Source organism: Contarinia nasturtii, unplaced genomic scaffold (assembly GCF_009176525.2).
Source record: "Contarinia nasturtii isolate CC-2019 unplaced genomic scaffold, AAFC_CNas_1.1 Cnas_scaffold_350, whole genome shotgun sequence".
In the NCBI taxonomy this organism is placed as follows: domain Eukaryota; kingdom Metazoa; phylum Arthropoda; class Insecta; order Diptera; family Cecidomyiidae; genus Contarinia; species Contarinia nasturtii.
This window is the reverse complement of record NW_022197705.1, coordinates 4,450,588-4,474,833: the sequence shown is the minus strand read 5'-3', so window position 1 is coordinate 4,474,833 and position 24,246 is coordinate 4,450,588. Positions and strand designations below refer to the sequence as shown.

The window sequence follows — 24,246 nt, the reverse complement described above, 5'->3', positions numbered from 1 at the left end:
ATTAATTATCGTTTTTATCCGTTAAAAAGTGAATTGTAATTGTTTATCATCAATAAAGTGTCAATTAAAATATCTAGGATATTATATCCACCATAAATCATTTGATTATTTTATCCAATCTCACCACTGTGTCAGTTATACCTATGTTGGCAGGTTCTGTATTGTAATTGTGCAAAGTTAAGTCGCTTTTCTCATTAGTTAGTTTTCTCACACAGACGAACATTCTGTGTCTTCCACCTAGGACTGGAACGTTCTCAAATACGAAGTTTTTACACTAATCCGTTTTTGTTTTTATTTCAATTTTGTCACCATTTATTTTGTATTTGTTTTCGCGTTCGAATAAAATAAATTAATATGGGAATTAGAGGTTTAGAGAAATTCATTACTTCTGGACAAAATGAGTTTCAAAAGAAAATCAACATTTATGACGAAGTCCAAAAATGGCGTCGGTAAGTATTTCGTGTAAAAACAATAATGAATTCATGTTTGTGAAAAATATCTGTTTTTATAGACAACACAAAAATCGTAATCCGACCGTAATTATTGATCTGAAAGAGTTGAATCGAGTTCTCGGAGATCGCAACAATCGACAACAATCATTCGAACGTGCGATATCTCTTGGTGGACTATATGGAATTTTCAACGAAAACTTGGATCAGTTTTTTAAAAAGATTTATTGTTTATCGACATTGAACAGCCGTCGGGACCGTTTTTCATAGATTTGGTAATCGATGTAACATTGAAGATGATTGGCATAGTATTCAAAGATGTCGATATAGATCTACAGCCACTAACCCGAACGGTGAAATTCAAGCTCGTTGCGAATGAGCCAGCCGTTGCAATGGAAAAGGATATACTTTATCCAACAAGTAAATGAAATGATATTATTTAAATCATTTCAAAATGTTGATAATATTCTAACCAACCAAATTTTTTAGTGGAATTATCACCTGTCGAGAATTTGATTTGCAATGAAAACGACCCGACATTCGATGAAGAGCGCTGGTCGCTTCTACGATGGTTGCTTAGTCTCAACAAAGACATAGTCGCAAAGATTATGACATCAGATGAAACCAAATTCATCAAAATTGTTTCGTTGACGACCGAATTCTTACTGAAGGTAAGTCAACTTTTTCTGAATTTTGAAATAGATGATGATATTTACGCATATTTCAATAAAACAGCATCGAATTATCTCAGCCGAAGAAGCTGAAGTTATTCTTCAAGTGGAGTTAAATTGTCAAACGAAGAGATCCTCTGTTCGGCGAATTCATCGACCACCGGTAATGCCAAGATTTGCTGGTGCAATAGAAAAATCATGGGTTCAAATTTGCCATAAATACACCATCAGCTTTGAGCTGGTTTGCCACTGCCTAGAGTTATGTGGCATGCGCCAACATACCGTAAGATTCAAACCACATATATAACAAAGTTACAACATATTTATAGTTTTATTCATCTCTTAGGAACTCATACAGTTCGATGCTTTTGAATTCCACAATCGTATGCGGAGCATGTAAGCGGATACACATCATAGTGTACTCAACATTTTCGGACAAAATGATAACAAATACTTTAAGACAGAAGCATAATCGAAGTGATAAAATAAGTTATCGACTGAAGCCATTCAAAAACGAAAATCGATGGAATTTTTAAGTCCATTTGATGTTAATTAAAAATTTAATAATATTTCAAAACAAACTGCCGCCATCCCTTTTCGAAGTGAAATATTTGATAATATTGAAATAAGGCGCATTTGTATCCATATTATTATGCAAACCTTTTATTGTTTTATTACTACGATATTCAAGATATTATAAACATCTAATTCGTACAGAAACAGTGACTTTTCTTGAATGAATATTTCATAAAAATCTCGATCAAATCACCAACAAGACTGGGATTTATTTTAACCGTCTTCAAATTTATTTTTTAGATTTTTTCTTTCTTCTAATGTAAACAATTCGATATCAAACATTAAACCAAATTCATTATATTTGAATAAAGCGCCTTCATAAATATATTACAGTACAAATTGTCGTATTTTATTCTTATTCGCAAAACGAGCGCGCTGTCATCATTTTATGTTTATTTTGAAACAAATACTAAAATACTTTCGCATCGTAACTGTGAATGTAACGCATACTCACACTCTGATGCAAATCGTTTGCTCGCACTAATTCAATACGTTCAATACGTCATTTCAACATCTTTCTCTTCTGGATCTTTCGTACAAGTGGTTGTGTGACGAGCTCAATATTTTGTGTGAAATATTAAAAAAAAAAAATAAATAAATTTCATTTTTATCAATAAATATCTGGTAACAGCATAATACTGTCTTGCTTTGTTTTTTTCAATCAATAAAGTGTGAAACATCAGAAAATGGGAATCCAAGGATTAGAACATTTCTGTAAAAAAAATCCCGACATTGCAGAAGAAATTGACATTAGAGAGGAAATTGAAAAATGGCGCGTGTGAGTGAATTCTTTCTTTCATATACAATACATACATTATAAAAATATTATAGCTTTAATGAATATTTCAGTGATCACCATGGCAAAAATCCAACAATAATTATTGATCTGAAGGAATTATTAAGGGTGTTCTTCAGAATTGATGAAGTTGGTTTGATTTTAGGTGGACGATTCGAAATATACAGTGAGATTCTTGAATATTTTTGCGATGAAATGAAGAAAAATGGTGCAAAGTTGGTGTTCTTTGACCGACTCAATGAAGGAAAATTTAATAAAGTCGAAGAATTCCAACCAATTCACCCACAGTATGACTGTCTCATTGAACATAAGCCGATGATCTATAATTATCATCATCAAAATTTACGACCTACCGAACGTATTTCATACAATTTATATTCGACATGCGCAAAGTATGGAAAAATCTATACAAAATACACAAGCAACGCTGGTGTGATTTTGTCATATATTCTAGAAAACTGCGAAGAAGTGATGGCATTGATAACACGTAATACATCATTTTTGGTCCGAATGGTTGAGCTCGAATTTATGTTTTGGAGTCTTTCAAATATTGATTATGGCAAATTGAAAATTACAAAGTTCTGCTATCGAAAACTGTGTGAAATAACTGGATTGGAATTGCATCATAATCACCTGATTTGGGCTATTAAACATGTGGACATAGGTCATACAAGCAAGAACAAGTATCTTTCTTTTGTAGAGTACGCCAAGAAACAGCAATATGGTCCAAATGGATATGATACCGAGCAATTGACTGGTAACTTGACCAATGCGGATCGAACCAAAATCGCCGAAAATCTCGCAACATTAGAAAAGTATGTCGCAAGGCATACTTACTTAAAAATTACTATTCCTGATCCATTCCTTCAATTCATTTTCCATTCTGTTCCATTACCTATTGATTAATTTCCATTTTTTCCATTCTTTTCTTCTGATCAACTCTAGGTATGTCGATTGGAAAGTAGAAGAAGGCATAGTTGATGATTTCATTCAAAATGATGAAACATTCAAAAGTGTGTTACGGTTTTGCAAGGATAACATCTACTTTGCTTACAAGCTCATTATCGAAACATATACAATTCCGAAAGATCTTTTCTACATCGATATCCGTCGATCGGATGCCATTACGTTCATTGACCTTATCATCAATTTAACAATGAAACAATTGGGAATCCTTTTCAAGGATATCGACCCGGAAATGCAGCCAGCGAGACGAATGGTTCTACTAAAACGAGATTTTAATGTAGAAACTGTTAAATATGAAAAAGATATCATTTATCCATCGAGTAAGTAATATTTAACAATTTTCGATTTTTTTTTAATTAAAATTTGTTGCAGTGCCGTTACCCAGTCTGGTGAACTTGATCATTGATGAAGATAACAAATCATTCAACGAATCACGGTGGTGCTTATTACAAAACTTGCTTGATTTGGATGAAGAAACTATTTCGAAGATTAACAATGCAAAGAAGCAGCTGCGAATTGTACTGTACACACTAAAATTTCTGCTGGTGGTGAGTCCATTTTGAGCTACTTTTATTTTCGGAATTATCTGTAACATTCACCTGAATTCAAACAGAATGAAATTATTTCAACACATGATGCAGACATACTCCTGGTCACGGAGTTGGATGGACGTAGTAAAGGAAACGTGTATGTCCCTAAAAATGCAAAACGTCCACCGCCACCGATGCCAAATCAACATTATCCGCGTTATGTGGAGTTTCCGTGGGTGCGAATAGCTCATAAATATACAATCGCCTTCGAACACGTTTGTCATTGCCTTGAGATTTGCGGCCTTCGTAAAGAAGCGGTAAGTGTTGGAAAAGAAACGTTTGCTTTCGAAATATAACTTTAATCGTTCGATGCTAATAATGGAATATATTTCAACAGGACATAATCAAGTTTGATGCATTGAAATTTCACAAAAATATGCATCTCATGAAAAATGGAAAGGACAATGAGGAAATCAAACGTACAATGGTGCGAATCGAAAACATTCGCCTTTGGTGAAATCAACCCATGAATGCTTTGGGTCTGCCTTTTACTGCTGCCATTCTTTAAAATTACTTTCTTTACTTTATCGTAACAATCATATTCAGTTTCATGTGATTTGTAGAGAAAATTCGAGCTTGTGTCAGCCTATTAAACCATTCCAAAAAGTGTTGACACACTGATTAATAACAATGTAAACAACTACATTTGAATTTGAAATAAAAAGTTATGAAATATCATAGAAATAAAATCTACAAATTCAATTGTGTAAAAAATGCAATGTTGAAAGAAAAAGTTGATTCTTTTGGATTCTTTCAATTTCAGCAGAAAAAAAAACGAGTGTAGTTGGCTCGGCTTGAAATCTCTTATATTTTGAAAATTCGGCATTTTTACCAAAATACGTTAAACAAAGCTATAAGAAATCCCAAACCATGTTTTATGATTTTAAATAAACATTTGTATCATTAATTTTAAATTTTAAAAAACTTATTTGTGTAAAAAAATACAAAGTTGGAAGAAAAGAGTCGATTCTTTGGCGTGAGCTTAGACGTCTTGACCTTTTTCATATTTCGAAAATAAACGCATATTATTGTGTGGAACGGAATCAAGAGAGTTTATGTCAATCATGCATATAGCGTCAAAATCAATTTCATTGTGTCCATGCCATGCGATTTTACTGAATTGATGATACTTCGTTTAATCTGACAATTACAGGTGCTTTCATTCATAAAAGCGAGAAAAAAAATTATGTATCTGTGTGTCTGAAAAAAGTATCCCCTAAGTACATTCTCAGCATTGAAAAGGTGTGTCTTGACTGTCTGCGATGCGATTTAGACAAACTGTTCTGATGGAGCAAAGAAAAAACACACATTCAAACGTTTAAAGTCTTTTTTTATATATCGGAACGGAACACCTCGTTTAGTAGCGGCAGAAAAAAATATCGTCTCCACCGATTTTTTTCAGCATTTTTTTCATTCATTGTGGGAGCATTTCAGCGGAGATAATGCACGTAGAATAAGACAAAGTAAAGAGCTTGTGGCAATATCAACGGCAATGTGTGCAAATGTTATGTCAACTTCGTGATGTTGGCAAGTGCTCAGAGAAAACGGGCCACATGGAATAAATAATCTCTCTGCCTGCACAGAGGAGAGAGAGAGAACGAAGAAGAACTGAGAGTAGCGCTCAAAGGCAAAGTAGAGTTTATTAAAATATCGTCGAGTATTTAAGAGTTCAATGTTTCAGTAAAGTCATGTCGCGTATATGTTTATATATGTGTGTTTGCGCGAGCGGGTAATATGCATTGCATAAAGTTTCAAAACATACGGATCACGATTACCGTGAAAAGGTGGATGTGCACTTTTAGTTTTTCATTTCTCTCTCATCGAGCTCATAATCAGTTGCAAAAGTGAAAGAAACAGAGACGAGTTGGAAAATAGATTGATATTAAGAGGGAGGGCGGGATCCGGTGTGTGTGTGTAATTTGCATGAAATCGTCAATTTTTGCTTTGTCTCGATGTACAATTTACTGAAATTAATAAAATTCAGCATGGAATTGTTGTTGGCGTTCTTTTCATCGACTTGTCTGCAATTATAATTAATTAACATTCAGCGTATTTAAGAAGTTTCTCATTTTACTAACGATAACATTTGCATTTTTGTTACGATGATACACTGTACCAAGTTGAGTTTGCTGATATCGTGGAAATTGTCGTCTTTGATGACGACGACAACGTTTCTGTTTTGAGCTATTCTCCAGTGAATAACATACACACAAAAAACAAAACAATTACAATTTGTTTACTTTCATATTGTACTCTTTTCGCCTGTCATTTCGCATTTTGTCTGCATATGTTACGCTTGTTGATATCTTTAAAGTATGAAGCCACGATTCTCATTTCTTTGCATTGTTTGCGAAAAATACAACTCGGAAAACTTTCAATAATTTGCTTAACTTGATGCATTTCAATGGCGTTTTTCCTAGAAATCAGAATTGTTTTTTACATTTCATTTTTGGCATGCGTATGTCTATTTGTCGATGAACTCAGACCCAGAGATTCCATTAAATGTTTTGGGCTTTTGTTGCTCATGTCGTTCACTTATTGAACGATTGTTGTTTTCTCTCCCCATCTATTCCCCCGCCCCTTGCTGTCAAAAAATATGATGAAGACATAAACGAATGATTTTTTTTTATATCGACATCACATCCAAACAAAATGTGAGATTTTCTTTGAATATTTTTCGGCTTATTTTGCCCATCACTCTCTTTCCATTTGCACATCAAATCCAAATAGTACACAAAATGCTTTTCATTTTATTTGCCGGGCATCTGTTCGTTCTTGCTTGTTGATTTGATCTGACAAAAAAGTATCCAAAAAATACCTGTAAAACATTTGGAATTCATTTGCTTTGTGCATGTAATTGAAATATTTATGCTATTTGTTCGTTTTTTTTTCTATTCGGCGAGACAAACATTTGACATGGGATGAATATAAACAATAAAAAAAATTCGTTGGTATTTTCGAATGGATACGCTCAACTTTTTTATGTGTGTTAAGAAAAGCGGAAAAACGACGACATTTTTGGAATTTTCATTTTGCCTTCTTCTTCCTACCAACGAACGTCAATTTTATTTATTATCCCTCATAAGCCAAATGCTCTGAAATACACGCAGGTTTTTATTTTAAGAAATTGTCTGAATTTATGATGATGCACTGAAGCCGAATTACATTCTGAAGACAATTGACATGAGCATAGAGGAAATTAAAGCCCAAATTTAAATGAAGAATTGAAAAATGCCAATTAAACTGAAGTGATATGGTGAAATTGAATTGAAAAAGACATCAAGATGTATGACAAGTTTCATGAATATGAAAAGCATTTAGTTGCTATTCACAGAAAAAGATTTTTCCGCAAAAAATGATATCGGATGGAACTCTATTTTCATAATGTTTATGAATAACAAGTTGAAAAAATAGAATGTAAAGCATATTGGTTGAAACAACATAAATGAATTAACTATGAATGATATAAATATGATTGTATATCAAAGTATCAATGTCATGATGGGGCGATGGACGATGCGATGGGGAATTATTATTTTAAATCCCAGTCAACAATTTGCATTATTTTAATATATCTAACACAACAAAACTAATAATGTCAGCTAAAATCCAACAGCTTTTTACCTGAACCATATCAAATGCATAATGCAATGCAGTCAATCCAATTTCACGTCTCTCTCACACTCACTCTTTCTCTGTTTTATGAATTTATATTCTTTGTTTTGCGCTGTTTGAAAATGTAATAAACGTGAAAACCGCTGGCGTAAAATTTCATTCAGTTGTACAACCCCGACAATATTTACGTGTATGTCCCGCATATGTCCTCCGTATATAAATGTAAATATGGTTGTTGTGCAAAACTTGAAAAACAATGAACACGCACGATCTATAAAAAAAATAATAATATATATGTTTCAAATGGGCAGATTAAAAAAAACATACGGCTAAAGTGTAATTCTCTGAACTAAAAACCGATGCTCCAGTTCAAATGTGCATCCATACAAATATCCATCAGGGAATCAACCGCACAGTTTGTGCGAGTAATTGTGTCTGGTACAGTCATTTTTCGTTCATAAAGCAATTGCAATCAACATATGGCTGTTGTTGTTGTCGCTGTTGAGGTGCAAGCAGATGAACAACGCATTTATAAATGGCCATTGTTTATGTCGGGTTCGCTCTGGTTTATACATTTGCCATACGTTCACGGTGACTGTTTAAAAAAAAAAAAAAAAAGGAACGTTGGGAAAAAACCTTCATTTGCTGTATATGTTATGCATTACCAATTTTCGGTCGACATTACAAAAATTGAGTGACGACACGTAAAACTTTATTTGAAATTTGCAGTTTGTTCAGGAATAGTGGTGGGTTCATGTCAGACATGGTTTCACTGTACACACTGTCGAACGAAAAGCTTTATTTGTATCTCGACTTTTTTTTTGTGTGCTGGCGTTGTGCATAACCTTTTCCATCGGTTCATCATCAAGTGCAAATATGTATTGTCGAGTTCGGATACATGGTACCAATGAATTAATATATATGTTCATTGCTCATGACGATGATGGTCGGATGGGAGATCCATAGAGAAAAAGAGAGAAATAGAGAAATATCGTTTGTTGATTCTCAATATATTGTCAACATTTCACACCATGCAAGCGATTCATTCTCATTGGGATGTGCATGGCAAACGGGATGCTATACAGTAATCATTCCATTGCGAACTCATAAATTTAAATTAAAAAAAAACTTCTTTTTTTACTATTTTCTCTGATGCCATTTTCTGTTTTTTTGGGATGGCAATTTTTCCCGGCAAAGTAATTAAAAAGTGTCGGTTGTTATTTCACATGAGAATTTCACGTGTTAATTAATTGCATAAATTTTCAACAATATCGACAGTAATGGCCATTTTCCAACTGTTAACAATGGATGTCATCGTCGTTGCTGTTGTTGTTGTTTTTGTGTCGTTCGACTTACATCGATTTCAGAACGAATTGTGCGAACAGATGCTTTTTGATCGATTCATTTGGAAGGAGACGCAAAGAGAGAGAGAGAAATACGTCACAGCAATACGTACAAAAACTGGTCCTTTGAACGAAATATCCAGAGATTACAACAAAATAATGACGAGAAAAAAATGCGAAAAAAAGTTTCAAAAAGAAAATATATATAATTTAAAGTACAATTATAAGAAAAGCCATTTGGTTAAAGCCTGAAGCATTTTTTCTGCAACGTTGATTCAAAATACATAAAACTTGTTTTCTATTTGTTTGTTGTCAGTTTTTCTCTTCCATTTATCTATGGCATAAAATCGAGAATATTTTTCCGAATGTATTTTATCGGTGCCGATTCTATGATTTTAAACTTTTTTCTCTTCTTGCAGCGCATCATTTGTACGCGACCGGTCGATAGTCTCATAGGATTTGAAAAGTTAAGAAAATGTACATGTACAATGTAGTAGACCAAAGAAATCAAGCATCAAACGAGCGAACCAACAGCTTAAAACAGTCAACATCGCCAATCGAAAAATCGATATGCCCGCAACTGAATGTTTGTAAGTCCTATTTGCACTTTGTGCATATATTTTTCATATTAGAAAAATATCGTTAAAGCGTGCTGATAGACAAGTGAAAAGAACGAAGCAAAGACAGAAAAAAAAAACAATCAAAATGACTTTAAGCAAAACGAATGAGAGTGTACGAGCGTTATCTGATCGAAAAGTGCCCTCATTTTTTCCCATATCCATATGAAACTCATTTTTTTCTTCTCTCTTCTACTTTTGCCACTACTACATCTCCTTCAGTGTTTTCCAGAATTTTAAATCGGAATACGCTTTGCAGTTTGCCATTTTTCTTTATTTATTCGAATGTTTTTGTTGATTCCGAGCTCTGCTATCACCAAGAGACATTAAAATGTGTCAGCATAAAAGTATATACGAACCAAAGTTCAGGGCAAAAGAATGATAAAAAAAAATATGATGAAGGAAAACAAATACAAGAAATGAAATGTACAACGGAAGAAAAGCGAAAATGAGATGAGAGCAAGAGCAAAGAGAAGAAATAACGTGAGATAAATAAATGTGTGCGATGCGTTGAGCGGCCACATGCTCAAGTATCCATACATACACAGACCAAGAGAGATAGCGTCATTTTCATTCCACCCTCAGACAATCAAGAAATCACAATACTTCGCATTGCAAAAAATCTCTGTAGCGGGAACATTTTCAGCCAAATCGAATAAAAAAAAATACCGAAAAACCGCACGAAATGTAAACAATCATCATCAGCGGTTGTGTGCGTTATCTGATTGAAAATATTATGGGATTATAAAGATGAACGCGCGCGACAATGGCATTGCCAATGATACAGAACATTGCAAGCAGTAAAAAGAAGAGAAAAACCCAACGATCGAAACGAAGTGAGAAAAAAAAACTGTGCTCGAGCACAGAAACAGAGATAAGAGTAAATTAGTTCGACAACGAGCGAGTGGCGTGTGCAAATGGCAAAGTGATGATACTATTCGGCATTCGGAGATCAAACAAAGCACAAATTGCTTGTGAAAAATTAGGGGACATTGAATGGCATAAAATTGTCGCATCATTATTGAGATCATCTGGTCGAAAATTGAATTTTCACTGTGCCGGCCTCCCCCGTATCATTTTTAAGATTTTCTTTTGTTAACGCGCAAAAAGTCAAAAGTCTATGGAGCGACACAACGCAGAGAGACCAAGCTATTTCTAAAATGCTCCAGCTTAATGACTAGATTTAATTATCAATCTGTTTAATTAGAAATTTTCAATGACATTCTCTATTATTCTCACCATCCAGAGATACATCTGATAGCAGAGAGAGTTTTACAATGTGTCTATGATATGAATGACCGTTGTTCCACTAATTGATCGTTGTCTGAAATTAAAGCCGTGACAAATTCGAACGAATTTGAAATTGATTTTTTTCTGTTCCATTCCTAATGGTAAGGGTTATATGATGCGATTGGTCATTGCAAAACATATAAATTCGACACAGTCAATTAAATTTTTTGGCTGTTTTGCAGCTTCACAAATTCAAATGGAATGAATTTTAAATAGGTGCTGAAAATTGTTCGAGGGCGGAAAAATGTTCAATTTGAAATGGCATGCGAAAATGAATTTTTATTTAAATTGACTTTTAGCTGGATGAATTGCGTTTTATTGATGCCATTCCGAAAACTTCAACATTACACTACTGTTAATATTTAATTTTGTTATACTTGTGGGTTTAAGATATATATATATCTGTATTCGGCAAGTGTCTATCGCAGTCAACATTGATTCAAATCTGCACACAAACACACTGAATCGCTAAAAAAAATATGTACAGATCAGTTTGTTGTTAGAAAAAACAAAAAAGAAAAGAAATGAACGATGCTCACAAATAAGAAATGAGCTCGTCTCTGTCACTCTCAACAGAGCTAAAACCCATGGCACTCTTGTCCACATCATGAATAAACACGCGCATACAAACACAATCTCCATCGTGACTTTATGCATGAACGAACCAAGTAGGAAAAAATGCAAAGAGTTGAACATTGAAAACGATTGTGTATTTGCTTGCAGCACTAACACATCGACACACACCGAACTGTTCCTATTTGACATGAAGCACATTAATATATAAATTGTTTCAGTCGGCGATCACACATTATTGACATCGTCTCGTTTTTGCGGCAACATTTACTTTCCTCGTGTGCGATTTTTTTTTTGTGTGACAAACGCTAGAATAAATTGTCGATGATAAAATTTTAATTGTGACGAAATCGAATCGAAACTCTGAAGTAGTATATTTGATATTTTAGTCACTTGTGTGAATTGTGCTGCATAATTTATGGTATGTGTATATAAGAAAATTGTATTCAAGTTCCGTGTACTTTCTTTCATTTGTTTCTGTGATTTTGTCAATTTTTTCAACGAATTCAGTGATATTTTTAGAAGGAACAATTGAAACAAAAAAAACTTTGTTCTCAAATTCAACTTTTTTCTCGTTCATCCTTCACTCTTCTCTCTATCGCTCCCTTTGTCTTATAAAGTATTGATTTTTTGGATTGCTATTTTTTAATGGAGTATTTTTTCGGCAGTTCTACCATGTTTTATGTACAAAATGAATTTTCTTTTTAACCACAACACATACACACTTCTCTTTGCAGTCGAATCATGGAAAATTCAGCCTCAAACCGTCGTAATGCCAAAAAGAAACCGTCTGCACCGATTGAATTGCCCCAGAGTGTGTTGGATAAGTATCGTTGCATGGAAAATTTGCTGCGGCATACTTTGTCACGGAAGTGGTTACGCTACGAGTTTGAATACGATGAAGTCGAGTTGGCCTATTTCACCAAGAGTAAAACTTTCGAGAGCATTTTGTCACGCAAATATCCGCATCAAAAGCATCGTAACTTGACCAGAATTGAATGGCGCGCAATTCGTAAATATGGTGTTGAGCAAAAAATTCGCCGTTTTTCGTCAAAATTCGTGCAACAACAACGCATTGACCTGGAAAAATATCGTCGTTTCTACAATGTGTTGCGCGAGAACAAGCGAGACGATCAATTGGCCAAATTGAACGAAAAAACTATGTCAGAATGTGATGACGCAATTTTTTTATGCGACGAACAACAAAATCAATTCGAATTTTATCGTCTTATCGCTGAGGCAAAGAAATTGATTGAATTGAAAAGCGTAACCGTAACTGAATTACGCGAAATGAACAATGCGAAGACCGAAAATCGAATGATGAGTGACGATGAAACAAATGCAAATGCCACAAAAGCCGTCACAAAATTACGCGATTACAACGATGAAATCTTAGGCATTTTGAAAAAATTACTACATTTTCAAATCGTAAAAGACGCCTTATTGTTCAATGTATTGAGTAAGAAGAAATTGGTTTTGGCATTGTCACCAGTTTATTTTCAACGTAAATGTGAGGTACGAATCTATGAAGACTGGTGCAAATTTCGGTTGGACACATTCATCGATTCGGACATTGTACGCTTTTTGATGAAAAGTCTGCTGGAATTAGTTCTGGGCATCGTTGAACATGAACAATTGGCTCCCATTGATTACCTAAATACTGTAGTGATAAAACATGCAAACATTCTAAAACCGATAATGACAGCCGATGACTTTGATTATTTCAATGCGACCATCATACCGACGTACTTGACCATCGCAAAGAAATTGTCCACTTGATTCGATGGTACCACTTGCAATCACTGAACTTATTTTAACAGAATTTTATGTCATTTCCTATTTATTTAATTTAAGATTTAAATACCAGTTACTTTGCTGTGTCAATGGAAACAAATTCCATTGAATATAAACAAACTTTTTGATAGGGTTTCATTGAAAATTTACAATTTCAAGAAATTCAATTGAAATTTACATCAAAATGAATGTAATATCAATTCGGAAATACCGAACAGAAACACTTTAATTTCCTAAGTATTTTGTTTACTTTAAAATCAAACATGTTGTTTGTTTTCGTTTTAACTCTTTCGACGTTTTGGTTTGATTTTCATAGAAGATTGATGTTTGCACTGACGAATTGGAGTGTCCAGTCTCAATTCGAATTTGTACCTTTGCAACGATCACACAAATGATTCACCAAAATGTGATATTAAGTTTCATTTCAAATAAATACAAGACATTTTAAACATTTTATACCGTTCACCACTATCTCTAGAATATTTCATGTACTCATCAATTCCCCCTTTTTAGCATTTAATAGTCTAAACATCGACAATATTCTAATATGAATTTTCGAGTGAATTCTGCATGCTTCCAAAAATGTCCTAAGAGGTTTGTATGTATTCCTTCTGCGGCATTTTGTAAATCTAAGGAATGGACCTCAAAAAGGTAAACTTCTTAACAACAAAGAATAAATGCATCTAGTTCTATGTACAAATGGAATTTTACTAATTGGTCGACTAAAGAATTCTGATGGTGAGAATTGTCTTTCTGTAATATAAACAAAATGTCCAATGAGTTGGTTCTATAATTTAATATGAAATTTATAAGCAATCAAGTCAAATTAAAGATAAAACTTGCACATTTCCCATCCATTGTCTGAATTGATTAAAACTTGTTATGGTGTTTCTCTCTTTGTCACAGTTTTTTAGGGGTAGACACGATTTGTGTCACACAAATTTTCACCATATGAAATTAGAGCTTCTAGTATGCTAGAATACTAGAAGTATACATGGGCACAGGGTAACCCCCCTTAAGTCGATCTACTAGAAAAATATTCGTGAAAAACTGTTCAAATCGATATGGATGACATACGTTGTAAAGAATACATTAGCATTGCTCACTTTATGAAAACAAAGGTATATACATTTATGTGAACAAAATAATTGTGCTCAATAAGAAAACATTGACAATGGATTCTATTGCATTCTGTATAGATTAGTTCGGCAATGCAATTAATTCATATATTGTGTATATTGTATTTCAAATTACCAAAAAAATTATCTTTTAAAATAGTTGCAAACCTAAACCAAGCTACTTAGTTCTTAAAAATATTGACTTATTTTTTGAACCAATAGTAGGTTCGAGGTAATTCAAGTTTTTTGTAATATTCAACTATGAATTTTGTGGCTACTTTGGTCGCTTCCAGGGTAAAAATAGACTATCTATTTTCTGTTTGCGGATAATACCTTCAACACATATGAAGAAAATTCTTGAGCCATGTCAGAGTTGAGTCTGCATCGTAATATGTATTTAATTAATGCTTTAATGTTTACGTCGTATCTTTGTCGGTGGAAAATTGATATTATTCACTATTTAGAGAGTTTAAGGAGATAGACATTTCATTTGAGATATTATCAGCGAGGTGAATCAGCGAGCTAACGTCTGGTGCTAACGGAGTGAAAACAATAGCGATTGCAGCAATGGAAGTGTTTTTACGTGTTTTTATAACCATAACAATCACTTCTTTTATTTTCGTTCCGTTTCAGCGCCTGACGTTAGCTTCCTCAGCTGAAACTGCCTGGAAATAGCTCAATATAATGTCTGTTAAGGTCCATTTTCCAAGGCGGCGATTACAATCGTGTACGATTTCAAATCGTTGGCCAAAATCGTTAACGATTGAGATCGATGGTTTTTTTGACGCCAAAATCGTGAACGATTTATTATTTGTGGTTTTTTTGACGCCCGATTTGAAAAAAAAATCGTGGACGATTGCAATCGTCGCCTTGGAAAATGCACCTTTAAATGCAAACTCTCTATTTGCCGTAAGCCAAGTGATTTCAAATATTCGATGTAATTTATCTTATAATTACGGTTACAATGTACACTCAGTGCACTACTCAAAATGCTAATCAATCAATTAAAATGTTCAGCGCAAACACAAAAAAAAGTCGAATGCTTGCGAAAACTTTCTGCATTTAAATCAATTAACGAGAAAATGAGACGTTTATATGCAATCATAGAGTGAAAACAAAAGGTGGCAATTATTGATATATCACAGATTTCACTTGCTTGTGAAACTGGAGCATTTTTCTGTGTATGTATTTGTGGATTAAATTGAATTTTCGAGAGATAAAAGCAATTTAAGATGAATTTCAAATCACTTTATTTATGTGAATTTGGATGCCGAGAATTTTCGATCTGAGATTTTACCAATCAAAACGATATTAAATTAGGAAGAAAATTTTTCGCTTGATTCACATCAAATTGGTTTATAGCAAATATGGCAATGAATGAGAACAAGTTTCCATGAGATGAGTCAATTAGAGGTTAATTTATTTAGATATAGCTGAAGGCATGTCAATGGCAATATAATGCTTAGGTGCATCATCGACAAACTCATCTCATATTATATTATTATTGTTATTTGAGTTTCATTAGGCATCAAACATCAATAAATGGTTTGAGAAAGCTCGATATCTATGCAACCCCAAATTAGATTGCCGTTGGGGATTGCCGTGGTTTTAGAGTTTTTATTTTCTTAATTCTCATATTAATATTGCATACGATTAGGAAATGCATACGATTAGAAACATGTTTTCGAAAATCGCATATATACGCGCCAATCCCAGCGTCAATCTCTTATCAGCGAAATGCACATATGAAACGGCAAGAGTAAAATTCAGACATTGTGCTATTGCCAGCAGAAACGAACAATAGCACTCTAAATAAAGAATTCAATATATGACAATGTGAAAAGACTTTTCTTCGTCAATAGCGCCACCTGATTAGAGAAGATCTACGAGAAACACAATGGCAAACCAGTGAGTGGCTGTATTTCAAACCATTGTGAAATACACTTAGTTGCTTAGTGTGTATTTGTGTATTGGTGTGAATTGCGACTAAATCACAGTAGACACATCGAACACATTTTTTAATTCTATGAATTTTCCTTCCATTTTTTCCGATTTCAAGTATGAATTTTATTCCAAGTCGTTCTCATTTTTCTTGTCTTGGCTGTCTTCAATTTTCTATCAATTGCAAACTATTGATTGAAATTGAATTTCAATTTCTAGTTAATTTTCCGTCAATTGAAACGGTTGTGTGAGTTTCCGAGACTAATATGAAAGTTTTTGGCTAAACAATCAACGCTTTTCCAAAGCAAACCCGTTATTGATGTATACTCTAATACCACAATCGATATATCGTTCAAATACATTTCCGGCTATTATAAATGCGTTTGAATTGATAAACAAAACCCTCATATTAATTTCAAAAAAAAAAAAACTATTAAAATTATCGAGTGAGCATCAATAGACGATAAACCATATTTTTCCTGGGTGTTTATTGCATACATAAAGTGCAAAAAAACTTCCTGTCAAAGTTTTATGCTGTTAATCAAATAAATAAAGTTGGAGTTTGTGCAAAAGTTTCGTTTGTATATTGTCCGACGATGATAATAATGTTGGTGTTCGAGTTGGTACTTTTTGTCTATTGATCAACTGGGCAATATTTTATGGGCAATCAATCAATCTTAATTGAGAAGTTTTTTTCTTATCAAAATGTTTCACATTCTCACTTGGACTATTATTAGCGATCAATGTCCGGACATATGATGTGGGATTAAATTTCTGTTAGCAATGACAACGTTCAAACCAATACTAATTTATGTAAGTATAGCTCCATGAAAAAAGAGGGCAAACATACGAACTGATTTTTTGTACATACATGCGAAATAGTTGGAAATTTTCTCTCTCTCACTCTCCCTCTCTTTCTTGTTTAGGTCACTTTTAATGAGTTTTGTAAACGTGATGTCAAGATGTTATATGATAAGGTGAACCATTTGTAATCAGAGTTAATTTTCGTTTTTCATATGATTTGCCATGACATTTTCAATACGTTAAGCGATGCAAAGATAATATTGCCAATTAAATGTACGGCGAATGAGACACCCATCAATAACATAAACCAATGGATCAGTTGACACAACGAACTGTATGTGTTCAAATTGAAAAGCAATGCCCATCGACACACATGTATACATGTCACGTCAAACGGCCTAAAACAATGCACAATTGGAAGGGGTTTATTCCACAGCGATAAACTGATGATTGGTACTGGCAGTCGAGAATTAATTGCTCATTTTCAATTTAACAACATCTTCGTTGAAAACTCAATGACCATTCAACAAATACGTCGATTCAATACACAGTGTATCCAATTATCGATTTTGTGTTGTCACGGAAATGTGCCTGTTGGGCCAAAACTGTAAAAAAATCGACTTGAAATATGAGAGCGATTCTTTGTTAAGGCCGAACATGAAAATCTTTTTTATGAGTATGATTTATTTTCCTTTCGATCGATATATTCAATTGGAGAATTGATAAAAAAACAATACTTCAATGCTCGTTTGTCACGGAAATGAGCTGAAAAAAGTAAATAGAATAAAATCTCTGACGATGTTCCTTTCGATTTCGTGTTCAATCACGGAAAAAAACATCAATTCGAGAGCATTTAATGGCATCGTATATGTGATACTATAATGCAAAGAAAAAAAAGAAACATCACTCTTGAGACAGCAAAATATTATGATCTAATGAAAATGGCGTGGTGGAAAAAAATTCAAATAAAGTGCTTTGAGTGCTTGTTGAATTAAAGCTACTCATGATCTATGTCACAATTTCATTGGAAGTGAATGCGATTTTGTTTATTAATGATGTGAACGTGTTTCGGATTCGTTATTCCGAATTTATGTACAGGCACACAGTGACTGAAAATTGAATAGATATTTAAGAAAGTGTGAGCGTAAGTATGTGATTGTGTGTGTGTGTCACATTGAAAGTGGCAAATGGAGAAAAGTTCTCCTTCAAAGAACAAGACGAAAAAGAACAAATGGTGATGAGCTCCTTTATGGCATCTTTCAAATGGACGTGAACCCATTAGTTATTACTAAAATGTCTCATGCTTGCAGTTTTGCAGCGGGTTTTAATTTTTCTAGTCGCCCGGTTTTTTTTTTGTTCTTCATCGTTTTCATTTAGTGAACACAAAAAAAAACCATTAAACATTTAGCACGTAAATTGAATAAATACTCTGAATAGAAAGGACAACGATTCGAAAAAAAGTGAATTTATTCAGTAATTAATAAGCTCCTTCCTCATTTATTTTTGAAGCAGAATGGAAGAGGAAAAAATAAAATTGGCATAATGATGGAGTGTGTTCGACTCAGGTTAAAATAGAAATGAAAAAAATAAAATAAAAGGTTGTTTTTATTTCTTATGAACTCATACACACAATAAGAATCTAACGTAATCGATGAGATGCCATTTTTTGTGTTCGTCCTTCGATAGCTTTCGAAAAGAAAAATATTTGCTTAATGGAGACACTTGTATTTAAGCGACTTTTCTCATGAACACCACTTCGTAATGATAAATAAAAGACGACGGTGAAAAAATGCTTTCTTTGTCGAATGATACGAGCTACAGCAAAGAGAGAAAAAAGCAAATTTTCATGTCATATCTCATAAAAAGATGATGATGACGATGACGCTAAACTCTGAAAACATCCCTTATGATTCTTGACTTTTTCACGTATGTGCAAAAGCATTTCATTTCGACAGACATACGTGAATTATTTGCACTTATTTTGGTCTTACATTGTCTTAATGGCTATGCGCGACGCGACCTGCAACGATGTAACCGAGCACAAAATAATATAAACACACTGAACGAGTTGAGTTCAAAGAGATGAAAAATTTGTATGTGGATCTCGATTTTTCACGGGCACACATAAGAGCACCTTTTATCGGCACATTCTTCGAATGTAGTAAGACGGTGTCGTATCATCATCACTTCATACTATTATATATGCCACATTTTTTGCAACTCTTGTTGCACAGAAAACCCATTTTGTGCTAAGAAAAAAAAATAAGAACCAGAGTCGATATAAAAAAGACCTCACAAATGTGAATGTGGAATGTGTTTCACGCATATATTGAACGACTTTTCACATTTTGTACTATGTTGTAGAGAAAATGTAGAAATTTTTATTGCCATTATTTATTCAATGACATGATTCAAAATTGCGTTCGCTGCTGCTCAATTTTACATGCGAACACATAATAATTTTTTTAACGCTTTTTTTCGGTGGCTTTTTATTGAAAAATACTCTGAAACATGAATTTTTGAACATTTCGCCGTTGTTCATGCTTCGCTCTTGTGTTCGTTGTCGTTGTTATTCTTTTTTTCTTCATTGCCATCATCAATTTCGGATGCTTCTTGGCACCGTTGTTGTTATTCTTGTCAGTGAGTCAAGCGAGTTCGTGTGTCTTCGTCATCGTCGTCGTCGTCGCCTTTATAGGAAATATCATTTTTTTTTCTAAAATGTATGCATTCATGCCATAGCACCGATATTCTGAAGCTGGTTCATTCAATTCACATTTTCAAACCATTTTTTTTCTTTGCATCGCAATATGTATATTTCTCGGTTGGACTGCGCATTTTCCTATCAAATATGTATGATGTTCTGAATTCAACTCCTCGAAGCACGAAACGAGAACGATAAAGAAAAAAGAGAGATTCGAGTAAGAGAGAAAGAATAAAGAGTAAATATTCATATTGAACTGCATAAAACACTGGGGAAATAAGCTGTTGGCCATTATGGTACCCATTAGCTGCACAGTTACTTTTACAGTCTTATCACTCAAAGTATTAAATCGTCTCAATGTTCATTCAACTGAAAGTACAGCAAGTGAGTATGTGTTGGTTGCCGTTGATGCTGTTGCTGTTCGTGTATACATGTATTCACAAGTAATTTGCCACAAACCGCAACACTTCTCACTCTTATTGACTGATGATTATGAAACATAAACGAAAGAAGAAAACGATGGAGACGAATATAATAAGAGTAAAATCATTGAAAAATTGTCATGTCGTAATTGAGATTAAAAGAAGCATTTGTTTTTAAATAGCAGTAAAAAAAAATATCGATTTTTTGTGCTCATTGTTCGTTACAGCCAAAAAATATTACAAAATATCGATATAATAAAAAGAGCACTGTGGCGTCGAATAAACGATGAATTATGGAATGGTGGTTGTTAATGCGTGAATTGAAAATGAAAACGAAAAATCGCAAATCTGTTAATGGAAACGATGGAAACGATTATGATTCTGGAAGTGAAAGAGGAAAAACACGAAAATAGCGAATATTTTAACTTTTATGTGCGGTAATGATAAGAATTAGTGAACAAATTTGAGTGAATCGACTTAATCCGTCTGCTGTGTGAAGCTTTGAGCATATGCCATACATTGAATTATTTATTTAGGAAATTTCACTCATAAACTTCAGCTTTTGGTCTTAATTCAAAAGTTCTCAGTTGTGGCTTCTACTTCTTTTGGCCATGGCTTTGACCAAAGTTGAGCAAGCAAACGCATCATTATTAAATGATCGACGGATAGAGTGATGAGCGAGGAAGCAGAAAAATCGACAGAGAGAAATGGGAGATCGACAAGAAAGAGTATACGTATACAAAGCGAAGATAGTCATTACAATAAGTGTGCATATGTTATTTCAACAAATTAATCTGCTTAGCAAACTGTGTTGGCTATTGCCAGTAGATATATGCTAGAAGATGGACGAATAATACGGTTAAGTTTCCATCAACGCATTAGCTTAAAGCATCTTCTCGAACTCAAAAACACTATGTAATCGGATTAAATTTTTTTGGTTATAAGCCATAACATGCATCATCGATATGGTAGCTCGAGAGGATGCTTTCGCTCTTTTTCCTGGGTGAAGATGATTTTATATATTCTGATGGAAATTCGGTTGACTGAGCAAAATATGAACATTATCAGGTGAAAATGCGCCCATGCACGTGGAACGAAAAAAAAAAACCGGCACACATACTTTATAGTTTGGTATGAGCGCATTTTACTAAATCTGCAAATTCCAAGGAATAAGGCTTAAGCGATGCCCGCAGCATGAATTATTCAATTGTACCAGGGAGAAAGCGCTGAAATTTGTTACGATTTAAATTGAAATGCATGTTTGTGCTGAATAAAAAAAACAGCAACGAGTATGAGTCAAAATAAATATGAAAACCCAGCTTTGTTACTCGTTCAGCATATTAAATTAACATTTTTAAATTAGTCTCTCTCTTTTTTGCTCCAGAATAATTCGGCGATGTTGTGTTTTCACAGCAAAGTGAATTCGATTGCAATTAATTTCAAACGATATTTTGTATTCCAAGTGCGACGCATTAACAATCACTCAAAAACATAGCAACAAATTTCGTTTACATTTGTATTTGCGTGCACATAGAGAGTATGTATAGCTCGGGGTTAGACTTTTGATACGTAAACAATAACCATTGGCATCAACATCAGAACCGGAAAAATTAAAATAACAGCGTCGAAAAATGCAAACAATACAAAATTCAACAATGAGAGCAAATGAATGAGACAGACTAGAGAGAGCGAGAGAGAAAAAGATCGAGGCATCCGTGGAAATAATAATAAATAGAAATGAAACATTTTGACATCTAGCATTTAATTCGTTTTGCACACGTGTTTATGCTCAACCAACCAAACGATAATATTTAAAATGACGTCGTCGCACACACACACACATTTCACTTTGTATTCGACACCCTTCGAAAAATTATTTAGTGAATGGAATTGAAATGGAGACACGCCAAAAGATACGCACGATTTCAACGACTTTTTTTTTTCATCAAGACGGGCGAAAAATTGACGAAACATACCATTTATTTGTAAAAATAACAATGCATTTGTAGTGTGGTATGTGGTACATTTTAAGAGCGGCCTGTATATGCGTGGAACGGCTGTCAGCCAAGTATTCCACTTGAATTATTATGTGCATTTAAGGGGTACCATGTTTAGTGTTGATTCAATGAGTGTAATTGTTGTGTTTTTGCCGCGTCGTAGACACATTTTTCACAATCGAAAACCAATTTTGTCCGACCACCGACGCCACAGTCTCTCCTTCTTGCCTCATTTATTAGTTTGTAGCGCGTTAGTAGTTTTTCATTTAACGGACGTCGTTGCAGTTTAGGGGCATCGACAATTACAGCGTGTCTTCTTTAAACGCACGTTTTGTGCACATGTTTCAGGGGTTTTGAAATTACCAAAATCGTAGTAAATATCAAGTGGCTCGCAAGCGAAGAATGAAGCCAAACATATACACAAAACTCCAAAGTCAAATACACACAACACTCAAAAGCCAACCGAACATTTATTTCGTCAATTTTCCCATCGTGAACGACCATTACTATCCAAAATGGACAATTTATAAATGATGCCAAATTAAAAATACATACACTGAATCACTTAAGTATTATTTGCTCTTTTCCACTTATTCGAAGAATCACACATTTAATGCATTTTTGGAAGAAAATTTCCTTGAGTTGGCAGGGGTAAATTGGTCACAATGTCACCCATACGGTTGAGATTCATATTCCATCTCTCTTTTGTCTACTTTTAATCAAATGTCGAACTTATTTGTGAGTTGCACCTTTGGTCAAAATGAAATCACTTCAATTAGTTCGCATATGTATAAACACTTAGCCAAAGTGCAAAAAGTCGTCCTTCGTGAAGCAAACAAACAATATATTGTGCTCTGTGTTCTTCTCTTTGACACAAGCCGAAAAATAGTCGTCATTATTCGACATAAATAAGTGAATGGAATGAAATGAAATGTATTTACCACTTTGGCATTTCTCTTTGACTATGAATGGCTATGGTCAGGTTGTATTTATAGGTGCATATATATACTCATAATGTTATCATCGTTATCGCTCGGTTGGTTGTGTGTCTTTGTTTCCCTTTTGACGCAAAAATCATCGCATTTGTCGTCTGTATCTTGCCATTATAGCAAAGAGAATTCCATTTCTCAATGAAACGAGAGAACGCAAACAGCAAATGTGACCCTTATCTAATGCATTTTGCCTTTAATGTGGAATACATTTCCCGGTGTATCCTCCTATTCGACTATGTTATATTCATGCTTCTATTCAAGCATTTAACATGTGAGGTATGAGGAGAGTGTGTGTGTATGTCGTCATCGCAAAAGGGACACACCAATATGAAAATACATTAATATATTGAACATGAATTTCATGGCACGTTTTTCCGCACATCGTGTGTGCTCGCGCGACAATACGAAAAGTGAATTGTTTGGGCGATTGAAATATAATAAAAGACGTTGTTGCTTTCGAAGAATGAATAGAGCGAAAAAAAAAATTGGCAAATCACATAATACATTCATAAGCCATATTCTAATGCATGCACAATAAACTCTCAACGGCTAAATCTTCACAATCGAACTGAGTCTCAGAGCGAGAGACAGATTTTCATTTGATGAAAAGCCTGTGTCAATGATTCGTCGACGCCGTACAAGAGTCAAATTCAATACACACCACTCACAGGTTATTAAGTAAATTGACACGACACTCATAACTCAAGTGTGGCACAAACAACACAACAGGAGAAAAAATGGAATGCAGTCGAGACACCGCATGATCTCACTTTAATTATTAATTTCGACAAAACAAATGCAATTCAATAACGTAAAAATCAGCGTCGTTTTTATTTAATGGCCAAGCTATTGTTTGCTCGATGAATACTCGGCGAGTAAAAAAGATAAAACAAAGAGATAAAATGATTGCTACAACATTTTTGCACGATATTCCGTAGCTGCAGTAAATTATTATGGACGAATTTTTATGCACATTAAGTTCAACATGCGG

At 34.0% G+C, this 24,246-nt stretch overlaps 3 protein-coding genes across 5 annotated transcripts; all 3 read left to right on the top strand.

Annotated features, from left to right (window-relative positions):
* The first annotated feature begins 35 nt into the window (after positions 1 to 35).
* LOC116338187 lies at positions 36 to 1,773 on the top strand. The gene is made up of 5 exons (XM_031763295.1): positions 36 to 449; positions 512 to 869; positions 939 to 1,120; positions 1,185 to 1,403; positions 1,467 to 1,773. The coding sequence occupies exons 2-5, from the start codon at positions 746 to 748 to the stop codon at positions 1,518 to 1,520; spliced, it is 579 nt and encodes a 192-aa protein (XP_031619155.1). The 5' UTR covers positions 36 to 449; positions 512 to 745; the 3' UTR covers positions 1,521 to 1,773.
* Positions 1,774 to 2,235: 462 nt separating this feature from the next.
* On the top strand, positions 2,236 to 4,661 carry LOC116338142. 3 transcript variants are annotated; one of them, XM_031763225.1, is made up of 7 exons: positions 2,236 to 2,242; positions 2,367 to 2,474; positions 2,546 to 3,307; positions 3,438 to 3,778; positions 3,831 to 4,006; positions 4,072 to 4,305; positions 4,386 to 4,661. In XM_031763225.1, exons 2-7 carry the CDS (start codon positions 2,383 to 2,385, stop codon positions 4,503 to 4,505), a joined length of 1,725 nt encoding a protein of 574 aa, XP_031619085.1. In that variant the 5' UTR covers positions 2,236 to 2,242; positions 2,367 to 2,382; the 3' UTR covers positions 4,506 to 4,661. The 3 variants fall into 3 exon arrangements, with proteins under 3 accessions (XP_031619085.1, XP_031619086.1, XP_031619084.1); XM_031763226.1 differs by lacking the exon at positions 2,236 to 2,242 and having other exon boundaries at positions 2,269 to 2,474; positions 2,546 to 2,658; positions 3,193 to 3,307; XM_031763224.1 differs by lacking the exon at positions 2,236 to 2,242 and having other exon boundaries at positions 2,269 to 2,474.
* A 7,058-nt stretch (positions 4,662 to 11,719) lies between these two features.
* On the top strand, positions 11,720 to 13,736 carry LOC116338140. Its single transcript, XM_031763220.1, has 2 exons — positions 11,720 to 11,907; positions 12,224 to 13,736. Exon 2 carries the CDS (start codon positions 12,231 to 12,233, stop codon positions 13,263 to 13,265), a length of 1,035 nt encoding a protein of 344 aa, XP_031619080.1. The 5' UTR covers positions 11,720 to 11,907; positions 12,224 to 12,230; the 3' UTR covers positions 13,266 to 13,736.
* Positions 13,737 to 24,246: the final 10,510 nt, after the last annotated feature.

Coding starts and splice junctions, on each gene's coding strand:
- LOC116338142 (XM_031763225.1), top strand. CDS start 2,383: ATGGGAATCCAAGGATTAGAACATTTCTGTAAAAAAAATCCCGACATT. Junction 3,779..3,830: donor AGATATCATTTATCCATCGA/GTAAGTAATATT, acceptor AATTTGTTGCAG/TGCCGTTACCCAGTCTGGTG. Junction 4,007..4,071: donor CACTAAAATTTCTGCTGGTG/GTGAGTCCATTT, acceptor GAATTCAAACAG/AATGAAATTATTTCAACACA.
- LOC116338140 (XM_031763220.1), top strand. CDS start 12,231: ATGGAAAATTCAGCCTCAAACCGTCGTAATGCCAAAAAGAAACCGTCT.
- LOC116338187 (XM_031763295.1), top strand. CDS start 746: ATGATTGGCATAGTATTCAAAGATGTCGATATAGATCTACAGCCACTA. Junction 1,121..1,184: donor CGACCGAATTCTTACTGAAG/GTAAGTCAACTT, acceptor TCAATAAAACAG/CATCGAATTATCTCAGCCGA. Junction 1,404..1,466: donor GTGGCATGCGCCAACATACC/GTAAGATTCAAA, acceptor TTCATCTCTTAG/GAACTCATACAGTTCGATGC.